The 18,422-nt window shown below is 36.0% G+C and overlaps 1 protein-coding gene across 1 annotated transcript in view; it reads left to right on the top strand.

Annotated features, from left to right (window-relative positions):
* The window catches only part of AIMP1 (aminoacyl tRNA synthetase complex interacting multifunctional protein 1), a 31,484-nt gene that overhangs the window by 2,776 nt on the left and 10,286 nt on the right, over window positions 1-18,422 (top strand). Inside the window, exons 2-4 of the mRNA XM_036382586.2 lie at window positions 12,844-12,977; window positions 13,713-13,826; window positions 16,100-16,258. Coding sequence (XP_036238479.1) covers window positions 12,844-12,977; window positions 13,713-13,826; window positions 16,100-16,258 — 407 coding nt within the window. The remainder of the gene's footprint in view (window positions 1-12,843; window positions 12,978-13,712; window positions 13,827-16,099; window positions 16,259-18,422) is intronic.

Raw genomic sequence — 18,422 nt, 5'->3', positions numbered from 1 at the left:
AGTCAGCACAGAGGGCAGCTGGTAGGAACATCAGATGTGAGCAGAGCAAATAGCATCTCTTCCTTCTTGCAGTGGTATGAGTTGTATGATGTCAGTGCAGCAGAGACCCCCAGAAACCCGTGTGTTCTCCTGAGCAGTTACCTGTTCTTACCTTCACCCAGAATCATTTCTGCTGTTACATATCCTGTCATGCTGGGGGTGAGGGGAAGTCAATGTTTATTTTTCATTTCCATGGTTACAGTATTAAACAGCAGGGGGAGGAAAAAGGTCTCCAATAGCTTTTTTCCTCCAGTGCAATGGAAGCCGTCCTTATAGTTTAATATAGTTTCAAAAAGATTTGGATACTTCTCAAAGCAGTCTTCTGATCTTTTTTCTATTAATATTTTGTAATATTGAATTTTGTATTTCTCTGTGTCCAGGGAAAAGTGCTTTTTTTAAAAAAAAAGCTCCTTTAAGGAAAATCTTGAAGTGACTGCAGATCAGTAAGTAACTAATGAAGTTCAACAATTTTTTCTCTTGGAGGACAAAAAATAATGCAGTGTTGTCTGCATTATAATGTTAGAGGTCAATTTATTCAGAGTGAGTGTAAATTTAATACGTTGTTATTTTACTTCACAGGTGGTTTCTTTATCCTGCTTTCATACTTAACAGATCTTTCATGTCTATTATGTTGTCCCAAATAAACACACTTGAATATGTGGAAATATCACAGAAGGACAGGTTTTTATTGGATGTTTTTTTAAGTTAAATAAAACACAGGCATGTAAAAGACAGAAATGTGATTGGGTTTGTAATACTGGGTGTAACAAAAGGACCCTAGCAGAAGAGGAGCAGAAGACCTTCTCATCTACTGTAACTTAATCACTTCTGACAGATGTTTGCCTAGCCTGTTTTTAAAACCTTCCAGTGATGGATATTCCACAGCCTCCAAAGGCAGCCTGTTCAGTCTATTACTCTTACTTGAAAGTTTTCCAAAACTTAAATCTTGCTTTCTTTTTCATGTCTGCATCAGAACTGGTGAACAGTTTAGTCCCATTCTCGTACCAACTTGCTTTGTCTTTGAAGAACAAGACCAGGTCTCCCATTTATCTTCTCTTCTGTAGACTAAACAACTGCACTTCTTTCAAGCTTTTTGATCTTCTTTGAAGTGTCTTGAAAAAGTTGAGAGGCAGGAAAGGGGAATCTGAACAAAGGCAAAACTCTGTGCCAGTTGTAGGGGGTCTTGAGTATGTATGAGTTCAATGTGAGTATTGCTTGGGCAGCCTCTTGAGCAGCTGAGGCAGTTTACCTATAAAAATTTGTGGCTGGTCAGGCCTTTCCTGACTTGCTTCTCCCTTATTCCATCCTATGTCACTCAGACTTGCTTTCTAGACTTTCTAGAGAAATTAGAAGTTTGAACTTTTTTTTTTTTTTAAACTGGAGCAGACAGGTGTGGCAGGTAGTAGACTCCCAGGTGAGGAGTTGTTCTCTGTAGTTTTTGTGATGTAGTGTTTTGTTAATAGATTAAGTTGTTGGTTGCCTTTATGCCTTTTGGGCCATAGAGTTTTCTAATGGTGAAGTCCATTACAAGCTTGAAACATGTTGCAAGAATGTATTTTCCTCCTGAAAATACAGCCCCTGTGGTTACAGTCAGTTGAAAAGATTTGATAGATGAAGCAAGAGAAAGTGATTTTTTGAGCATACTAAAAATGTGCTAGTTTGCTTGGGTAGCATGATGGCTCCAAACGTTTTGAGATTGTCACCATGTCCATTTGAGTATTCCTAAACTTTCCAAACATCCATGTTTACATTTAAATAGGAAAAGTTTCTTGCCTGAGCATGCTCTGTGCTTCTAGCAAATGCTTTTAAGTTCAGTAGCGTTAGAAGTTTCTGGGCAGTTATAACTGGTTTTAGGCATGGCAATTGCTGTCAGTCTTGATTACAAAGTTCAGTGTGCCAGATTGCTGTTCTTTCTAGGGTACAATTGCTTATGATGCAAATCTCTGGGCAGCCTCAACCAATGCCTCACCACTCTCAGTTCTTAGGTTCTTATGTCACTTAATATAAATTAACAGCCTAGAAACTGTGCTTTGACTTCCAGAACTGCAGAGAGGGAAGATTAAACTAGCATTCCTATTAGAAAGCAACATGTACTGTATTTAATCATCTGCCAAACACAATTCATGTAGAACTCATTCTTTCCTCAGAATTCTTAAATGCTGACAGAGATTCTATTCAGGATTAGGAGAAAATTGAATTCCTTGCAGCTGGTAATGCATTAAATATCATCAAAAATTGCCTCAAGTTAGCACATGTATTCTTGAGGTCATTTGCTTCAATCTTTTGGCATAAAACCGCCTATTATGGAAGACTTTTATTTCCATTTCCTTCTCATCAGGAGCTTTTCCAACATAGCTGAGTATGAATTAATAGTGTAAAGCTTAGTTTGTGACTTCAGGACCCTCTCTCAGAAACTATCCATTGCTATTGGATCTGATTTCTATCCCAGAGTGTTTCTCGGTTACAGTTTAATATACAGCTTTGTAGTGGCATCTTGTTTCAGACTGTCAAGATAAGCGGACAGATCATTTCAGCAGCTCATTTGTCCGGGGTAGCTGGTGCATGGCATGCAAGAGGCATTGCATTTGGCTTGCTGGCAGCTGCTCTGGAGGCAAGGCCCTGAGTCCACCTCTGTGAGCGCATCTGCTAGTCCTACTGTAAGGTTTGAAACCTTCTGTGTCAAGGGCTCTAATAATTGGTAACAGTTGCACACTGAGGAAGTCACTGTTGCCAGCTAGGATATGACACTGAATCATACCCCAGGGAAATTAATCCTTTCTTAGGGTTCAGTTACCCCTGCTGCATCACAGTGGGTAAGTAATTTCATATCCAAATGACCTTCTATAAAATAATGCTCGTGATATGACCTAGGCACACTCAGATCTTTTCTTTTCCTTTGCAATTTACTGAAAGCTTACCTGCAAATTAGCGCTTTTGAAGACGTTAAACCAACATATGTCAATTGAAAATAATTGCTTAAAAATTATTGATTTTTAATAGAAGAATTTGGAACACAGCAAAATTAGAATTTAGCTAACTTAAAACTTCTTTTGTTTCTATAGTTTGAATCCATAAATGAAAAATGGCTATTGCCCAAAAGCTGCTTGGAGGATTCTTCTGTCAGAGACTATCAGTCTTAATAGCTGACATCAGCCCTCTCAACATCCAAGATGAGTGCACAGGGAGTTTGTTTGCTTTTGTGAATTTTTATTTCCCGCTGCACAGATCAGCATTAAAAGAGGGGAAATAATTTTCATCCTGGAAGTTTTAAAAGCTGTGAACCCCAAGTGCTTCTCAGTTCATACAACTACAAAGATGGTGTAGATACTGCTGGAACGTGGTTTTGAAGTGACATGAAACTGCTTCTGGCTGCTGAGGATTAGTTGTCAGCCCACTTTAGATACAAAAGTTCATTTAGACTTTTCATTCCACAGCTGAATAAATTATTTTCTCTGCACAGGGTTAGTTAGTATCTTGATAGGTTTTCATTAAAATATCATCCTACTATGTGAGTAAATTCAGCATTGGAAAGTACAATTATTTGTGTTGTGTGGGTTTGGTTTTTTTGTGTTTTGTTTTGGTTTTGGTTTTTATTTGTGTAAATAAGATGCTGTAGCTGCAGGCTCCAAGTTCATCAAGGACTGCTGTTACCCTGAAAATTTTGTTTGACAGCTTTGTTCTTCCCTATTAAAAGATGTTTGCCATTATTCTTGCATTGGTTACACTCAGATGTGCAGACAAGCATGCATGCTTTCAGTTTTTTCTTCAGGTGTTATTTGGCCCACATAAAGAATGCCTCAAGGTTCTGCCTCAGCAGCTGCTAATGTGTCTGAAGTTAGAGGACACTGATTCTTTCAAAATACATCTGCATGGGGTCTGCTCAGTGCTTTTGTGAGTAAATAATGGTTATTTTTAACCTGAGGACTACTATGTAAGATAACTAGCAGACAGGTTTCAGATATTAAGAGCATTAGGAACTGAAATGTTCCTGTGAACTACCTAACCAATACCATTATTTTGCAGACTATTGCAGACATAAAATACATTGTTTAATGACATTCTTATTCTCAAACTTCAAGTTTATAAGGAAAAGATATTTTTGAAGTATCTTCTTAGCAGCTAGGGTTTTTGACAAAGATTTTTAACCTTATTGCTATAACAGACCCAAAAGATGAATACCAGATTTTGAGGGGTATTTTAAAAATACATCTTTGTTCTCAACTGAGACTTCTCTTAGGGAGAGAGTGTAAACAGCTCTTTCTTTCTTTTCCTTTCTGTAACTGCTTTACTTGCTCTAAATCAAGGAAGTAGTGTTAATGTTTGCTTTTTTTAGGATAAAGTTACAGAAATCAGTTTAGTGCCTAAGAAGCTGTTCTACTTGGCATCAACAGGTAGATTTCAGTGCAGTTCTGATTCTTCTCTCTGATTTATGAGTAGTTTACTCTGTAGTTACAACAGTAATCTAAAGCTTTCACTTTACTTTCCCAGTAAAACCCTAGAGGGTGAACCACAGTACAGATTCTTTGAGTTCCTGTGACTTATGCTGACCTTGCAGACTTGTCCAGATGCAGCTGAGTCTTCTTAAATTTCTGAATTTATAGGCATATGTGTGTGTCAGTAATTGTAAAGTTCATCACCTGTCAGGGAAGTTTTATGAGGATACTTTGAGACATGAATAGCAAATGCATTTTAATATATATATTTATTTGTATATCTACACATATCTGTATATAACCACAAAAAACCCCAACAAAATGAAAGAAAAACGAAATGAACAAAAAACCTTGTCAGTTTTTGATGTAAGGTTTCTGTTCCAAAGACCTGGATGTATTTTGTGTTTGGCAGTCGGTGATTACAGTCAAAGAAATGAGGCAGCGTGTCATGGGCATTGCATCTTTTCCATCATGGGATTTATTGTGGGAACTTCTTGTGCACATGATGATCATTTACTGAAAGATTTTGATAGTCTTATTAAAATATTAATGCAGTGGGATTCGAAAGATAAACATTGTTGAAAAATACATAAGGCTGTCCAACTGTTTTGGCATATGAGCTGCTACTTAAACTGCAGCCTGCACTACAAAGCACAGCCAGATGAATCTCTAGGGCACTTGCAGGGACCTGGCAGATGCAGTGGGTGTGGAACCTGCTGAGACTTCAGTCAAGTGGTTCAAAGAAATTGCTTTCCTTGAGCTGTGTTGTGAGCTACCCTTGGCTGCTCAGTTACCGGGCAGACTGCTCAGGTTAATAAATTAAGGTGTAAATTTTGTTACAGACCACATCCAAATGCTTGACTGCTGTCTTAACCTGGCCAGAACTCCTTAAGGGTGATCATGCCTCCGCTTTGTTTAGTCCTTGGAGTCTCTCCTCAGAGATGGGGAAGAACACAAAGTTGATTCAGAATTGGGCTGAGGCAAGCATTAGTAGGAATTTCTCCCTGGATTGACATTTAGCACAAGTTTACATCAGGAATGTAAATAAAGCTGAAAGTACTCTTAACCTTTTGAGTGTTGCAGCTGTAGTGTGTTAAGGTGTGATGCAGTTAATTAATACAATGTGGCATCTACTAAAGTCTTGAAATAGAAATGGAATGAAAATTATTTTTACTCCTCACTTGAGTTTCTAATGAGCTCTACCATATCAATCCCAGACATCAATTTTAATGCAAATTAGGCCAGTCAATTTCATTTATTATATGTTGTAATATATGCCTTACTTCCTCATTCATTGCTTCTCATAGATCTGATTTTTGCCTGTCTCATTAATGCTACGACTTGCTTGTAACTTCAGTGCATCATTCCCTTTCAAGGCAGACTTGTCTTCACATTTAAAAATAGTCATTACTAAGTAACTTCTGTTGCCTCAAAATTGGTACCAGTGGATGGGCCTTTTGTTGTGTGATGTTCCATCATATGTTTAAAAAATCTCTTTCATGCTGCAGTGTTTTTCAATATGAAAAAGTTCAGTTTTCTGTGTTTTTACTATTTACAGCCCTTTAAAATTGGGAGGGGTAGGCTCTTAGGACTACTAAAAGGACCTGTCTGCAGCTGGGATTGAGCCTGATTTATCTGGCAGCCAGAAGGGTTGGACTCTAGTCTCCAGAGCTAGCAAATAATTCCATAGAGCTGACATTCCTACTTGGATGGACTGTATTAGACATTTTGGTGTTTGAAAATCTGCAAAGCAGTTATTCTGACTTTCTCAGTGCCAAAGATGTGAGTTGAAATAACATACAGCAAAAATGTGCAGCTTTGCCTACTAATTTGGTGCTTGGCAAATTCCATTCGATACTGACCCCACAGAAGCTTATAGACAGGGAATGCATAATAAATTGTAGTTAAGAGCTAAATGAAAAAAAAACCCCAACAAACCAGGTTGTTTGACTGTTTAAAGCCCCAGTTGCAGCAATCACAGTCTGGGGAGAAAGGATGACATGATCTGATGTCTTTCTACGATTTTGAATCTTTAAAGCTGTCCTGATGTATTTTGTAACACCCTCTTAACATTTTAGGCTGTAACTTCATTTTGTTCATATTCAAAAGACCATTCTTTTTTTAGAAAAATAGAATTTTTCTAATAAAATTTAGAAAAAAAATTTTTTTAGAAAAATACCAGGGTAGTAGTTAGAAATTAATTTCATCTTTTGTAGTACCCATATCTCTAGTACCTGGCAGGGAATTGCTAGTCTAGTACTGCAAGTCAAAAATCAGGTTCCATGATGATTCATTTGATAATTTCTAGATTTCAACTTTTTATACTGCAATCTACCAATACTGCTCAAATGTTGGAAAAAAACCCCAAAACCAGACCAGTTGTGGAGTTGTGGTTTGGGTTTGGGGTCAGGAGTTTTGTTTTGTTGATTTATTTCTTGACTTTAAAAAATTTTTTGTGGGTTGTTTTTTTTTCTTTTGGGAGTGATTTTTGTTTGTATGTTTTCTGGGGGTCTTTTTTTTTTGTTTTGCTGTTTTTTGTTTGTTTTGGTTTTTGTTTTGGTTTTTTTTTTTTTTTATTTTGCTGTTGCTTTTCAAGTGTTTGCCATTGTTCTGCCAAAAAATGTTTTGATAGGTCTCATTTGCCATATGTGGAGAAGGACCTGGGTGAGCATCTACATTTTGAATACTTACACACATTTGCTTAAGGCATTGGATTGTACTTTTAGATGTGTGAACTTCGTGCTATTCAGGAAACATACGTTCTTCCCTTACAGTGCTAACAATAAACTGAATTCTGAAAGAGAGTTGAGCTGGTAATTAATTCTTCACTGATATGTGCATGCCTCAAGTGCTTGAAATGGTATTTAAGTGTAAGTGCAGTATGTCTTTTTTTTTTTTTGCTCCGTTATAACAAGGAAATGATGGGTTTGATAGTAATGCAATGCAGAAGTACCTAATACTTAAAATTCTTCTGTTTTTTTTCTCAACATTATATTGGTCGTTATTGATAACTTTGCCTATTTGTATATGGATTTAAAAGGCACATTTTTTTGAAACTGTGAATAGCTCTATACTTGACTTCTTTATTGAGGATTTTTTTTTTGTAATTGAGGATTTTTTTTTTTTATTGAGGAATTCTATTTTTCCACATGAAACTGTGGAAAACCTACATTTCCAATATGTAACTATGATTGTTTTCTGTCCGTTAAGTGTGGAATCACATGATCTTTTGGAACTTCATTTCCTGAGAAGGGATATATGGGTATAAAAGCCATGATTGTGTTTTACAACATATAACAGGTATAAAGCCAATGAAATACCAATTTTTTTTTGGTAGTGATGAAACTTACTAAATGTAACTGATTTCCAAAATGTCCTAGCACCAGAACTGTTTAACTGAAAATTTGTAACAAAGTGTTTCAGGCCATTGCTCCCCTAAGACAAGTGGGGAATTGCTGCTGCTTTTCTTTGCATTACTTAGAGTGAAGTATGAGGGTGATCAAGTCAAAACTAAGATTTGATCTCAGAACTAATTAGTTGTAGCTCTCCTGTGTTTTGGCTTGGATTTTTTTATATAGCCTAAATTTTCGGAGGTTTCAAAACTAAAAACTCTCTTAAGTTTTTCTTCCAAAAATGTGAACTCATCAAATCAGGTATTCTAAATCTTAGCAAAAGGTGCTGACAGCATCAGGCCTAGAATATTTTATCAGAAGTTAGAAGGAACCTTTAAGAAAGAATTGATTTATAAAGCGTGGATCTCAGTTCTCTAAGATGAGAAAATATGGGATGAGTTACAACAGTTGCCTAGTTGCAGTGATACTTTGGTTCAGCCAAAGAAAACATACTTCTGGTCTGCTTTCTTCTGTTTTGATCTGCTAACTGTTGCTCCTTACCTTGCAGAATAAAAAGGTGTGATGTGAGATTCTCAAATCTGGTTCACTGTATCCTCACAGTTCGTGGAAGTGCATAGCACAGGAAAGCAGAGTCTGGCAAACAGCTGGCACATTCTGTTATGTTTATGGGTTTTTGTAAGATTGTGTGCCAGAAAGGACCATACTCAGAAAAGATGCTCAGATAGAAGGCTTTGAACACACTTCTTGTAGAAACAAAGTGATGGCACTTGGTCTTTTTACAGAGAGTAGCATACTTTATATACAAATTGGCCATAATTCTGCAAAGGAACAAAGCGAGTTTAATTTGAGATCTCCTTAGGATTTAAGACCAAAAGCTTAGGAAGAGGAATTAACATTAAGTATTTTTATATAGTTTAAATTATTGAACTTTAGTTAGCATTGGAGAAATTATTTTTGTGGTGTTGATAATTTTTAGAATATACCACTGATTCTGTTTGATTTGAACAGATCATCTCAATTGAAAAGCCAGCATGTCATTTTGCAGATCTTTATTTTTTTCCTCTTGTGAGAAAATAAAATCTTAGATCTTGGTTGGCACTCATTAACACACCATAAACATGTGCCTCACAGAAAATGCCACTTGGGCCATTGTGTGCTCTTTGTTAAAGGTGAATACAATTGGCTTTGCTCTAGGAATTCTTGATTCCTCCATGGCAAGCACAGAGCAGGATGGGTGAGAGCAAAGCTCCATGCAGAGGAGAATGCTGTCCGGGTGTGGAGGGCTGTCAAAGTTTACCCTCTCACTGTGAAGTAATTAACGTGTACATGGGAGAGGAAGAGAGGAGAAGGAGGCACTTGTGGTTTAATCTCCTGCAGTTGTAATCTTTTTGTGTTGATATTAGCAAAGCATTGCAAGAAAAAGCTGGGAGCTTCAAAGTGCTAAGCTTTTTAAAACTTCCAGCTGGAAAAAGGAATGCTCAGAGTTAATTGTTTTAGGCTTTAGCAGTCAGTTGTTTTTCAGTTTCAGGTGTTGCTTTTTATTTTGCTTGTTTGTTTGTGGTTTTGTTTTGGTTTTTTTTCTGTTTAGTGGTTGCTTTTCCAATAGTGGAAAGTAATTGGTTCTATGTTCAGACTATGGATCGATTCCAAAACTAATTTTTAGAGTTTTAAGTTTTAAATTTTGTCATTAATTTTATAGGGATTTTGGCTTTTTCTTTTTTTTTAACAATCGACAGCATTGAAAAGTAAGGTACAAGCAGATTTACATTTTTAGCATCTTTTGTGTGTTCAGTTTTTGATTTGGATATATTTTAAAGTTGAGTCCAATGTTGATAAAGTATTTGTAAAACATGTTAAAATTTGTACTTACATGAGAAGGCTTGATTTCTTATAGAGAGTTTCCCACTTTGGGGACACTTCCACACTACTTGTTTTTGAGCAGCAAAGTGAGATAGTGCCTGTTTTCTCCTGCAAGGGAACTGCAGCTACTTAGAAGATGGCATCAGACAGTGCTTTCAGTTTAAAAAAAACATGGGCAACTCTCTTAAGCAGCAGGTAGACTGATGAGAAATGAAACAGCTCTTATGTGTTGATGTTCAGTGCAATGAATAACTGTACAGCTTGAGTCCTTCATTTCAAGATTGAGTTCCATTGAGTGGAGCAAGTGGGTTTTGGAGCAGTCCTGAGTGTCTTGCAAATAACACAGCAGTCCCCAGAGGTCTGAGATAAAACTGTTTCCCTTAGCTAAGCAAGCAGGTAACTTAAGGACTTTTCCAGAATGTCTGAATGTAAATACACCATACCTGTTTTTCAAAGCAAGGGAAAGGAGCTCATTAGGCACAATTGGATGAAGTGACTTTACTTTCAGTTGCTCTTTGGGACATTTTTTCCTAAGCAGGTTAGAATATATCTGCAGTAAGCTGTGATCTGGTTTTTAAGCTATATTATTTCTGGTTTTCTTTCTAATTTTTAGTTTGTGTATCACCAATAAGGGTTGGTTGTTGTAGGATTTTTTTGTGTTAGGGTGATAGGACAGTGGAAGGCAAAGAAAATAGAGTAAAGGTGAAAAAAGAAAAAAAGAAAATTGACTGTAATCTTTGATTGTTGCAGTTCTCATATTTTTAATGTGTTTTGTATTCTATAATAAAGGGTGGATCTTACTTTTTTTCCTTCATGTGCCCTTTTTGGATACAGTTTTATCACTCTGCTGTATGGGTTCCTGTGCTTGTTCCTGCAGCAGTTCATTTCAGCCTGTTGCCTTTCCCTATTAGCATCGGAAATACCTATTCCTTCGTGTTATTGTTACAATACTAGCTTTACAGAAATTTATTTGACAAGTGGGAAAATTGTAATCGTGTAACTTCATTTCCAGATCTTCAGTTCATTAGCCAACTTGGCTAAAATCTATAAAATGTACCAGTTCTATTCACTTTGAAGTTTTAGTAGCATTTTTGTTGTTGTTGGAAAAGTTTCCACTGTTAGTATTGTGTTCCCCTGAGAGAATTTGTAGCTTGCAAGAAATCTTACTGGTATGCAGACTGTAATATCCCAGGCTTTGTATTATGCTGTGTTGTGCCATGATAGTTTTATGTCTGTTTCCATTTGACATCTCAATTAGAAGCTTATTGGAATCACTGGTTTCCTTTTTGAAACTCTCTGTTTTCAGTCTGGCCATGAAAACAAAATTATTTTCTTGTTAGCAGACATTAATTTGAATATAAAAATTAATTTAGTTGTCCTGGAGAGATATTTCTGCTCTTTGCTCCAAGAGAGTTTCTTTCTTTTAAAACAAAAATCTGTTGTGGATGAGTGGAAGGTGTGATGGCCATAATACTCTCACATCTTTAAGTGAAACAGTGTGTGTAGCACAGACTTTGTTTGTATTGCCTTGCAAAGAAGGCAGGATTCTGGTTCATGCATCACATTTCAAGATACCCCATGCATCATCTGTCTATTACACCTCTCTCTGGCTTTGTGAATTTTACTCTAGGAACTTTTAAATACACTATTCCTTTTAAATACACTATTCCAGAATAATTGTAGTTAGTTTTCTGAGGTTTTTTAAATTTAAATATATTCCTGTGGACATTTGAGTTATTAATAATGTAAGATCAGATCTAAAACGTGTGTCGATTTTTAGAGTGCAGCAGAGACAGTATGTTAACCCTGGCATGAGTGTGATTGTAGCTGTTCACCTTTCAGTTATTCCTAATCTCTTTTTTCTTCAGCATGACTTTTGTGTTGCATATCCCAATAGGGAATATTATTTGTATGTTAAAACCAGATTTAGATCATAGCATTACAATAGTCTTGGAATAAAATAGGAAGTTATCTGCCAATTTGATATGAGAAAAGGCAATTTTGTATTTTGATAAAGTTGAGGAGCCAATACATGTGCCTGGATTTCCATTTTCTTACCAATTCTTTCATTTGTTGCAGTTCATGGACAAATTTACAGGAATTGAATCACCTCACAGGAATTAGATCACCATTGCTTGTAAAGATCTTTTCTTCCCACCTGTAACCAGTTTTCTTGATTCACAGAAGAGGCAACTGTTAGTACAGATTATTTTCTCATTTAGATACTGAGTGGGAGGGAAAAAGCACTCTCTGCTGCAGATATGAGTGATTGTAACTGTTTTTCATCATTCTGTTGCCATTATTTGAGCTCTTGTGTTTAGACACAAATGTTCCTGAGAAGGAAGGTAGGCCGGATTTGGTAGCTTGCAAAAAATAAAGGCTGGACACCAGGCATAACTACTTTCTGGAACATTAGTGAAACATTAGTAAATAGTGAATATCATAAAAGGTTAGACAGCATTTATTTGTGCTCTTTGCTGGTCTTTTGTGTTCCCTGCTTCTTTGTTATCTGTGTGCTGGCCCTTCCATTTCAGTGGGTGCAAAATCAAATCGTCAAAATTGGTCCTAAAATAACTCTGAAGTGTAAACCTCTAATAAAAGTTGGTTTTATCTCAGATAAGTAAAAATACTCATGAATTATGACTATTAAAAGTAAAACAGTAAAGTCTTAATATATGCACAAGCACAATGTATGAAGTATTCAGTATATTCTGAATAAATTTATTGGAAACATTTGGAAATTTTTGTGGCATGATTCCATTTTCTTAGTCTCAATAAAATTTGATATACACTTATTTTTTTTTTTAGTTAAGCCCAGGATACAGTGTTTTCCTGTCCAATCTTTCCCCTTTTATTTCCTTCCACATCCCCCCCTGCTGCCCCCTCCACCTTTTCCCTGTTTCATGAAGGAAGAAAACATTTTCTGCTGCTGGGAAGAAAAATAGCTTTTCTTTTAAAACACTTGAAAGCAGCTGTCAAACATCAGATTCTGTTTAACTTTGAATTTTGTTTGGACTTTGCGTTAGGAGGTAGGAGCCCAGCTTTTCACTTAGCAAATTTTTTTGTTCAGCAACTGATTTGAGAACAGCTTGACATGGTAAGAGATAATAGTGTTATTGCATTAAGAAGTCATTAATTTTAGGCTGTTCTTTGTCTAGGTTTTTATCCCGTTTTTTGGTAAAGATGGCAGCCAACAATGCAGTGCTGAACAGACTGGAGCAGAAGGGTGCAGAGGCCGATCAAGTTATTGAGTACCTCAAGCAGCAACTTGCCCTCCTCAAGGAAAAAGCCAGTAAGATCTATCTTAGGCTAAACCTTTTAACTAGATGGTTAACAGTAAATGCATATAAGAGAAAATGAGAATATTTGGTGTGTCAGTCTTTAAAGCATTTCAAGTTCTCCAAGATAAACCTTGCAATCGTAGCCCCACTTGACTGTCATGGGGGCTGTGGGGGCTTTGTTCTCGCTTGGTTTGGGTTTTTTTGAAGCTGCTTATTCTGAAATAGAAGAGGTATGGATGAGGAAGAATTAAAACACGAATTATGGAAATTTGATAGAACATGATTCTATTTGAAGAGAGAAAAGGAGTTGGAAAGAATACAAGACTATGCCTTATCCTGAATCTAGTACTGATTTTTCACAACTATGGCATTCTGTCAAGAGTGTCATAGCTTCAATTTTGATATTTTGTACTCAACTGTATCAATGAACAAAGGTGCTCTGTATTACAAACATCATCAGGGTTTTTCTGTAGGTTTCTCAGAGTTTTTTCTTGTGATTCTGTTTAGGGGACTGAGAAGATAGTATATTGAGAGGCAATTTGATTATATAACTCTTGTAAAAATGTCTATTTCAACAACAAAGAAAATAATTCCTAAGTATTTCTGATTATATACCCCTTGAAATTTTTCACTTTTGTGCTGTTTGGCTCACCATGTTTCACTTTTCTTTAAAAACAAACCTCTGTGTCCAAAGTGACGAATGCTAGTTACTGAAACCTGTTTTTTTTTTAATGTGTCAACTCTAGTCTTGCAAGCATCTCTCCGAGAAGAGAAGAAGCTCCGTGTGGAAAATGCTAAACTGAAGAAAGAAATTGAAGGGCTGAAACAGGAGCTGATTCAGGCTGAAATTAGAAATGGAGGTGGGGAAAAAAAGTGCTATTCTCATGCAAATTGATGTAGTTAGCACAAAACTATCTTAATTTTCCTTGATTTTTATTGTTCTGCAGGTGACTCTATGGTATTTCTTACAAATTCTGGATTTTCCCTGATTCCATGCCTATGAAAAGTTACTTGATTCCAACATTTTAAGAAGCTGCAGGCCTGACAGATCTATATACTAAACTTAATGAGACATGGAACTAGTTCTTTGTATTTTTTTGTTCAGTGCCTTGCATAATAGGCCATGAACCTCACTGATGACAATGATTCCTTGTAATTCTGTAGAAATTGCTACATGTCTAACTCCTCTTGCTACTTTGAATATTTAATCTAGCATGACTGAAAAATCACTATGGAAAGATCAAGCCATGGTGCAAAGTACAGATGGTCAGGGACTTACTAGGAAAGCTGTGGTTTTGTAAATTTATAAACAATGTGTTCTGAATTTATGATTCTGTGCTTTATACCAGCCTTCCATTGGACTTATTCTTTCTTTGCTCCCCTCTATGTAGTTCTATTCAGTTTATACCATCATTATATACTTAATAGTAAAAAAAAAAAAAAAGGAAAGAGGAAAAAAACCCCAAAACCGAAGTGTCTCAGATACATTGTGTTGTCTTTTAAAATTATTGCCAAAAAGTCCTCTTCTGCCCTCAACAGTTATTGCTATTAACCCATGCTATCAGAATTCTAAATTGTTTAAGATAGTATCCAGTGTATCTGGATGCTGGCATTTAACTTCACTGAATGTTTAACTGGTGTAAAAGCACGTTCAGTCTTCAAAAAGATTAACATGTTGTGAATACAGAGAATTCTTTTTCTCCTTTGGACACCAATAAAGCCTTTTCATGTACTAAACCAAACCATTACTTATATTTCTCTGTTGTCTTTTAGTCTGCAGCAGTTCTTGACAGGTGTGGGATATTTCACAGAATCTGTTGTGCTTGAGAAAGGTCTGAAGGTATATTGGTCCAAGATGGCAAAGGAAATACTTGGTGTGCATCTTCCTTTAGTTAGCTAGTTCATCTAAGTGTAGTAGGACTAAATTCAGATCTTTTCTTTTGAAGAGAGTAGATGTTTGTTAGATCCAAATGGACTTAAGTAGTTAAGCACAGAAATTAGATGGACACAGAAGATCAAAAATATCACAAGATGTTTTTTCAAAAACCTGAGAAACAAAGACTTTCCCCAACTAACGAGCAAGTGGTTGTTAGTACAACAAATTTCATATTCAAATTACTTTAGAAAGCTGTTTATAAGAATATAATTTGTGCAAATCACTTGTGTGTTGAAGAGGACAGGCATCAACTAACAAAGTGCAGTTCTTCAGGAAAGTTAGATATCTGAAATGAAAAACAAAACATGTATTCAGTTTATGTATTCAGAATGGAGAATTCTGTCATGGTGACACCAGAAGGATGTATCAGTTGTTAATTATAAAACATTGAAAGGATTGAAAGGAACTTGAAAAGATCCTCTCATCTATCCTTGCTTGGGAAAGGTAGCCTTGATGGTACTGCCTAGTGCACTGATGATGCTTACCCTGTACAATTATTGGGTTAAAAGTCTTGAAGAGATTCTTGAAGAGCAGAATGTAGAAGAGAGGTGCTTCTTACACTTCCGTCTGGTGAGACTGATAGTACAATGTCCAGAATTACTGTATTAAACTGAATTACAGAATTAAACCGTATCAGCAGTTTAAAAAGAGCTGTTGAAGGTAATGTGGAGAATTTAGGGAAAAGAGAAATCAGATCACATTAGGGCTGCAGGTAATTTTGTTTTATTCAGGCTCAGTTTCTTAAGTTAATCATAAGAGTTGATGGATGATCTAAATATGCTATCAAAATGCTTTTGTGCATAACTCATTTATGGAATAGTCTCCAGTATGACAAGAGCTAGTAGCTATAAACTGAAACTAAACAAATGGGAAATAGGGAATTGGTAGAAAAAATAACTAGATGTTGAAATCAGCTACAAAAAGAGATGTTGTTTGCTTATATATTTTCTTGTATTTAGGACTTCTTTGCATTTAAAAATGTGTAATCAAACACTTTGTTTTTATTGATCATAATAATCCTATATAGATGAATTTCTGAAATGTGTTTTGTAATGTGGTTCACTACTCAGCAGTTGTGGTTTAGTATGTTAAGCAAAATTTTCAGTTCTCTCTGCTTTTTCATCTATGTTGTACATTTAAAAATGTCAGTGTTCCAAGTTCTGGTACTGCCCCTAACTTTTGTGGTTTTGATTTTAGTAAAGCAGGTTGCAGTTCCTCCTGGTACAACCCTTTCTACAGCTTCGTTTTCAGAGAATGTTCCACAACCTACAGCAGTTACAGCATCTTCTGGTTCCAAAGATCAAATTAAAGGTGAAGATGAAGAAAAGAAAAAGAAAGAAAAAGTAGAAAAAAAAGGTACTTTTCTTATCTCTGATAGACAGTTGAAATATTTAATTTATGCAAGTGCTTTTGCATGATTTGGAGAAAAAAAAAAGCTTTCATACAGCTACAGTAGGAAGAGTAGTGCTAGCTCTTAAATCTTGAAAATACTTGAAGCTAATGATGGTTGTCAGGTAAGCTACAGATTCTTCATTGCATGGGATACATGCCAAATTCTGTTTAATGTGACTGCACTTCCTCATTTAATAAACCACCACCAACAAAAAACAAGGCATGTCTGTTGGACACCTGTACTTGTGTGCAAGTGTATCTTGTAACTTACTATGTTTTGTAATCATTCTCTTATGCAGATTATTATTAATTTGCTATGATTAGATTCATACAGGTTTGCAGAATTTGGATATTATGATAGTGCATGGTCTCTTTTTTTCCTGGTGAGCTGTACAGCTACTTATAAGCTATTTTATATTTTTTAATGTATTTCAGCTTTTGACACATTAATATTCCACAGAGCAGTAAATACAAAAGCAGAGGACACATGTCATAGGCAATTAAATTTTTTCCCTCAAGTATTCAGCAGCTACAGAGCAATTATTCAGTTAGTAAGGAAAAATAAAACTTTCTATATATGATGAGGAGAAGTACAATAGACGTACCTTAAGTTCAGTCAGACAAACACAGATCACAGAATATTCTGAGTTGAAAGGGACCCACAAGGATCATCAAGTCCACCTCTTAAGGGAATGGCCTATACAGGGGTTGAACCCACAAATTTGGTGTTACTAGCACCATGCTTTGACCAACTCAGCTCATCTCATATGGAAAGCATGTTAGACTTTTGTCTTATGCTGAAATACAGCAGAAACATTAAATAGTAGTCCTGCACAGGCTGTTTCTGTGGAGTTCAGCATCTGTTGTAGGTATTGCATTTAACAGTTGAAGTAACCAACACGTAACATTGGTTTTTAAATCTAGAAATTGATGAAATGATGGACTATCTGAAATCCCTTTGCTTTCTGTCACCTATGTCATCTTTTTCCTCTCTGGTTATTTTCATCTTCTTTGTTCTACTTCTTGCAAACCTTATCTGTATGATTTCTCTGTATATGGATTCTGGACTGACTCTGACACTGGCCAGAGGAGTGCATTTTTCTCCTTAGCCTGTGGCATTGAAATGGATATTTTCTATGTATCTGTATGTATACACACCATGTACACATTTGCTGTGTTCTCTTTTGAAGAAAGACTTCATTTCTCTTGTAGAGGAATGTCCTGGAGAACAGTGTGGAATTATACCAAGGATAAACTTAGCAGGTCTTTGAAATGATCTTAGGTATCATATGTTAGCTATTTTGATTGGGATTTTTATCCAGTTTCTCTTATATTATTGTATATACAACAGATTTTATTAATCAAATTGTCAATTACATTAAAAACCCAAATCACTAGAGCTTTTCATCATAAATGAGCAAGTATTTTTGAAGAGCAGTTGCTTATATTAAAAAAATGCCTTTTTATTATTGAATGTATAATTTAATTTCATGCCTGTACTAGAAGAATGATGAATAAAATCAAATTGTACATTGTGTTCACTTTACCTTTTTTGCTCCATTAAGAAGGGAGTTTAGTTTACATTAATATGTAAGTTATCTTGGATGAAAGAATAACAGAATATGCTTATTTAAGGTAAGCACATCTTAGACTTTTTTAATCTCCCAGAGATTATAGCTGTTAAACAAGTCTTTAATGTCTCCAAAACAGCAGTCTTATCTATAAACTGCATGTAACTTGCTCATCTTGAAAGGAATATTGCATGTTTTATGATTCCATGATTTATATAAGCAGCTGAGTTTGGGGAGTGTTGTTTCACTGTTGTTTTATACTACACAGTCTTTGTGTCTGATAATCATGGGGTAAAGACACCACACCAGGGGAATCTCGTAAGCCATGAGCATTTTCATGCACTCTTGTGTTTGGGAAGTGCAGAATGTTGGCTAATGTCATCTTGAAGGGTTGCATTGCAGCTGTGCCAGTGCACCTGCAGTGACCTCACAGCTCCTGGCTGTGTACCATCCTGATAAGCACTCATAACCCATTGGACTGTGATTCCCTAGTTTCCTTCTGCTGGTGAAACACCATGGCAAGGCTTACTAGTAATTGCTAATCATTCAAATGGGAT

The sequence above is a fragment of the Molothrus ater genome, chromosome 4 (assembly GCF_012460135.2).
Source record: "Molothrus ater isolate BHLD 08-10-18 breed brown headed cowbird chromosome 4, BPBGC_Mater_1.1, whole genome shotgun sequence".
NCBI lineage: Eukaryota > Metazoa > Chordata > Aves > Passeriformes > Icteridae > Molothrus > Molothrus ater.
Note: the sequence above shows the minus strand (reverse complement) of the source record. Positions and strands in the feature narration are given on the sequence as shown.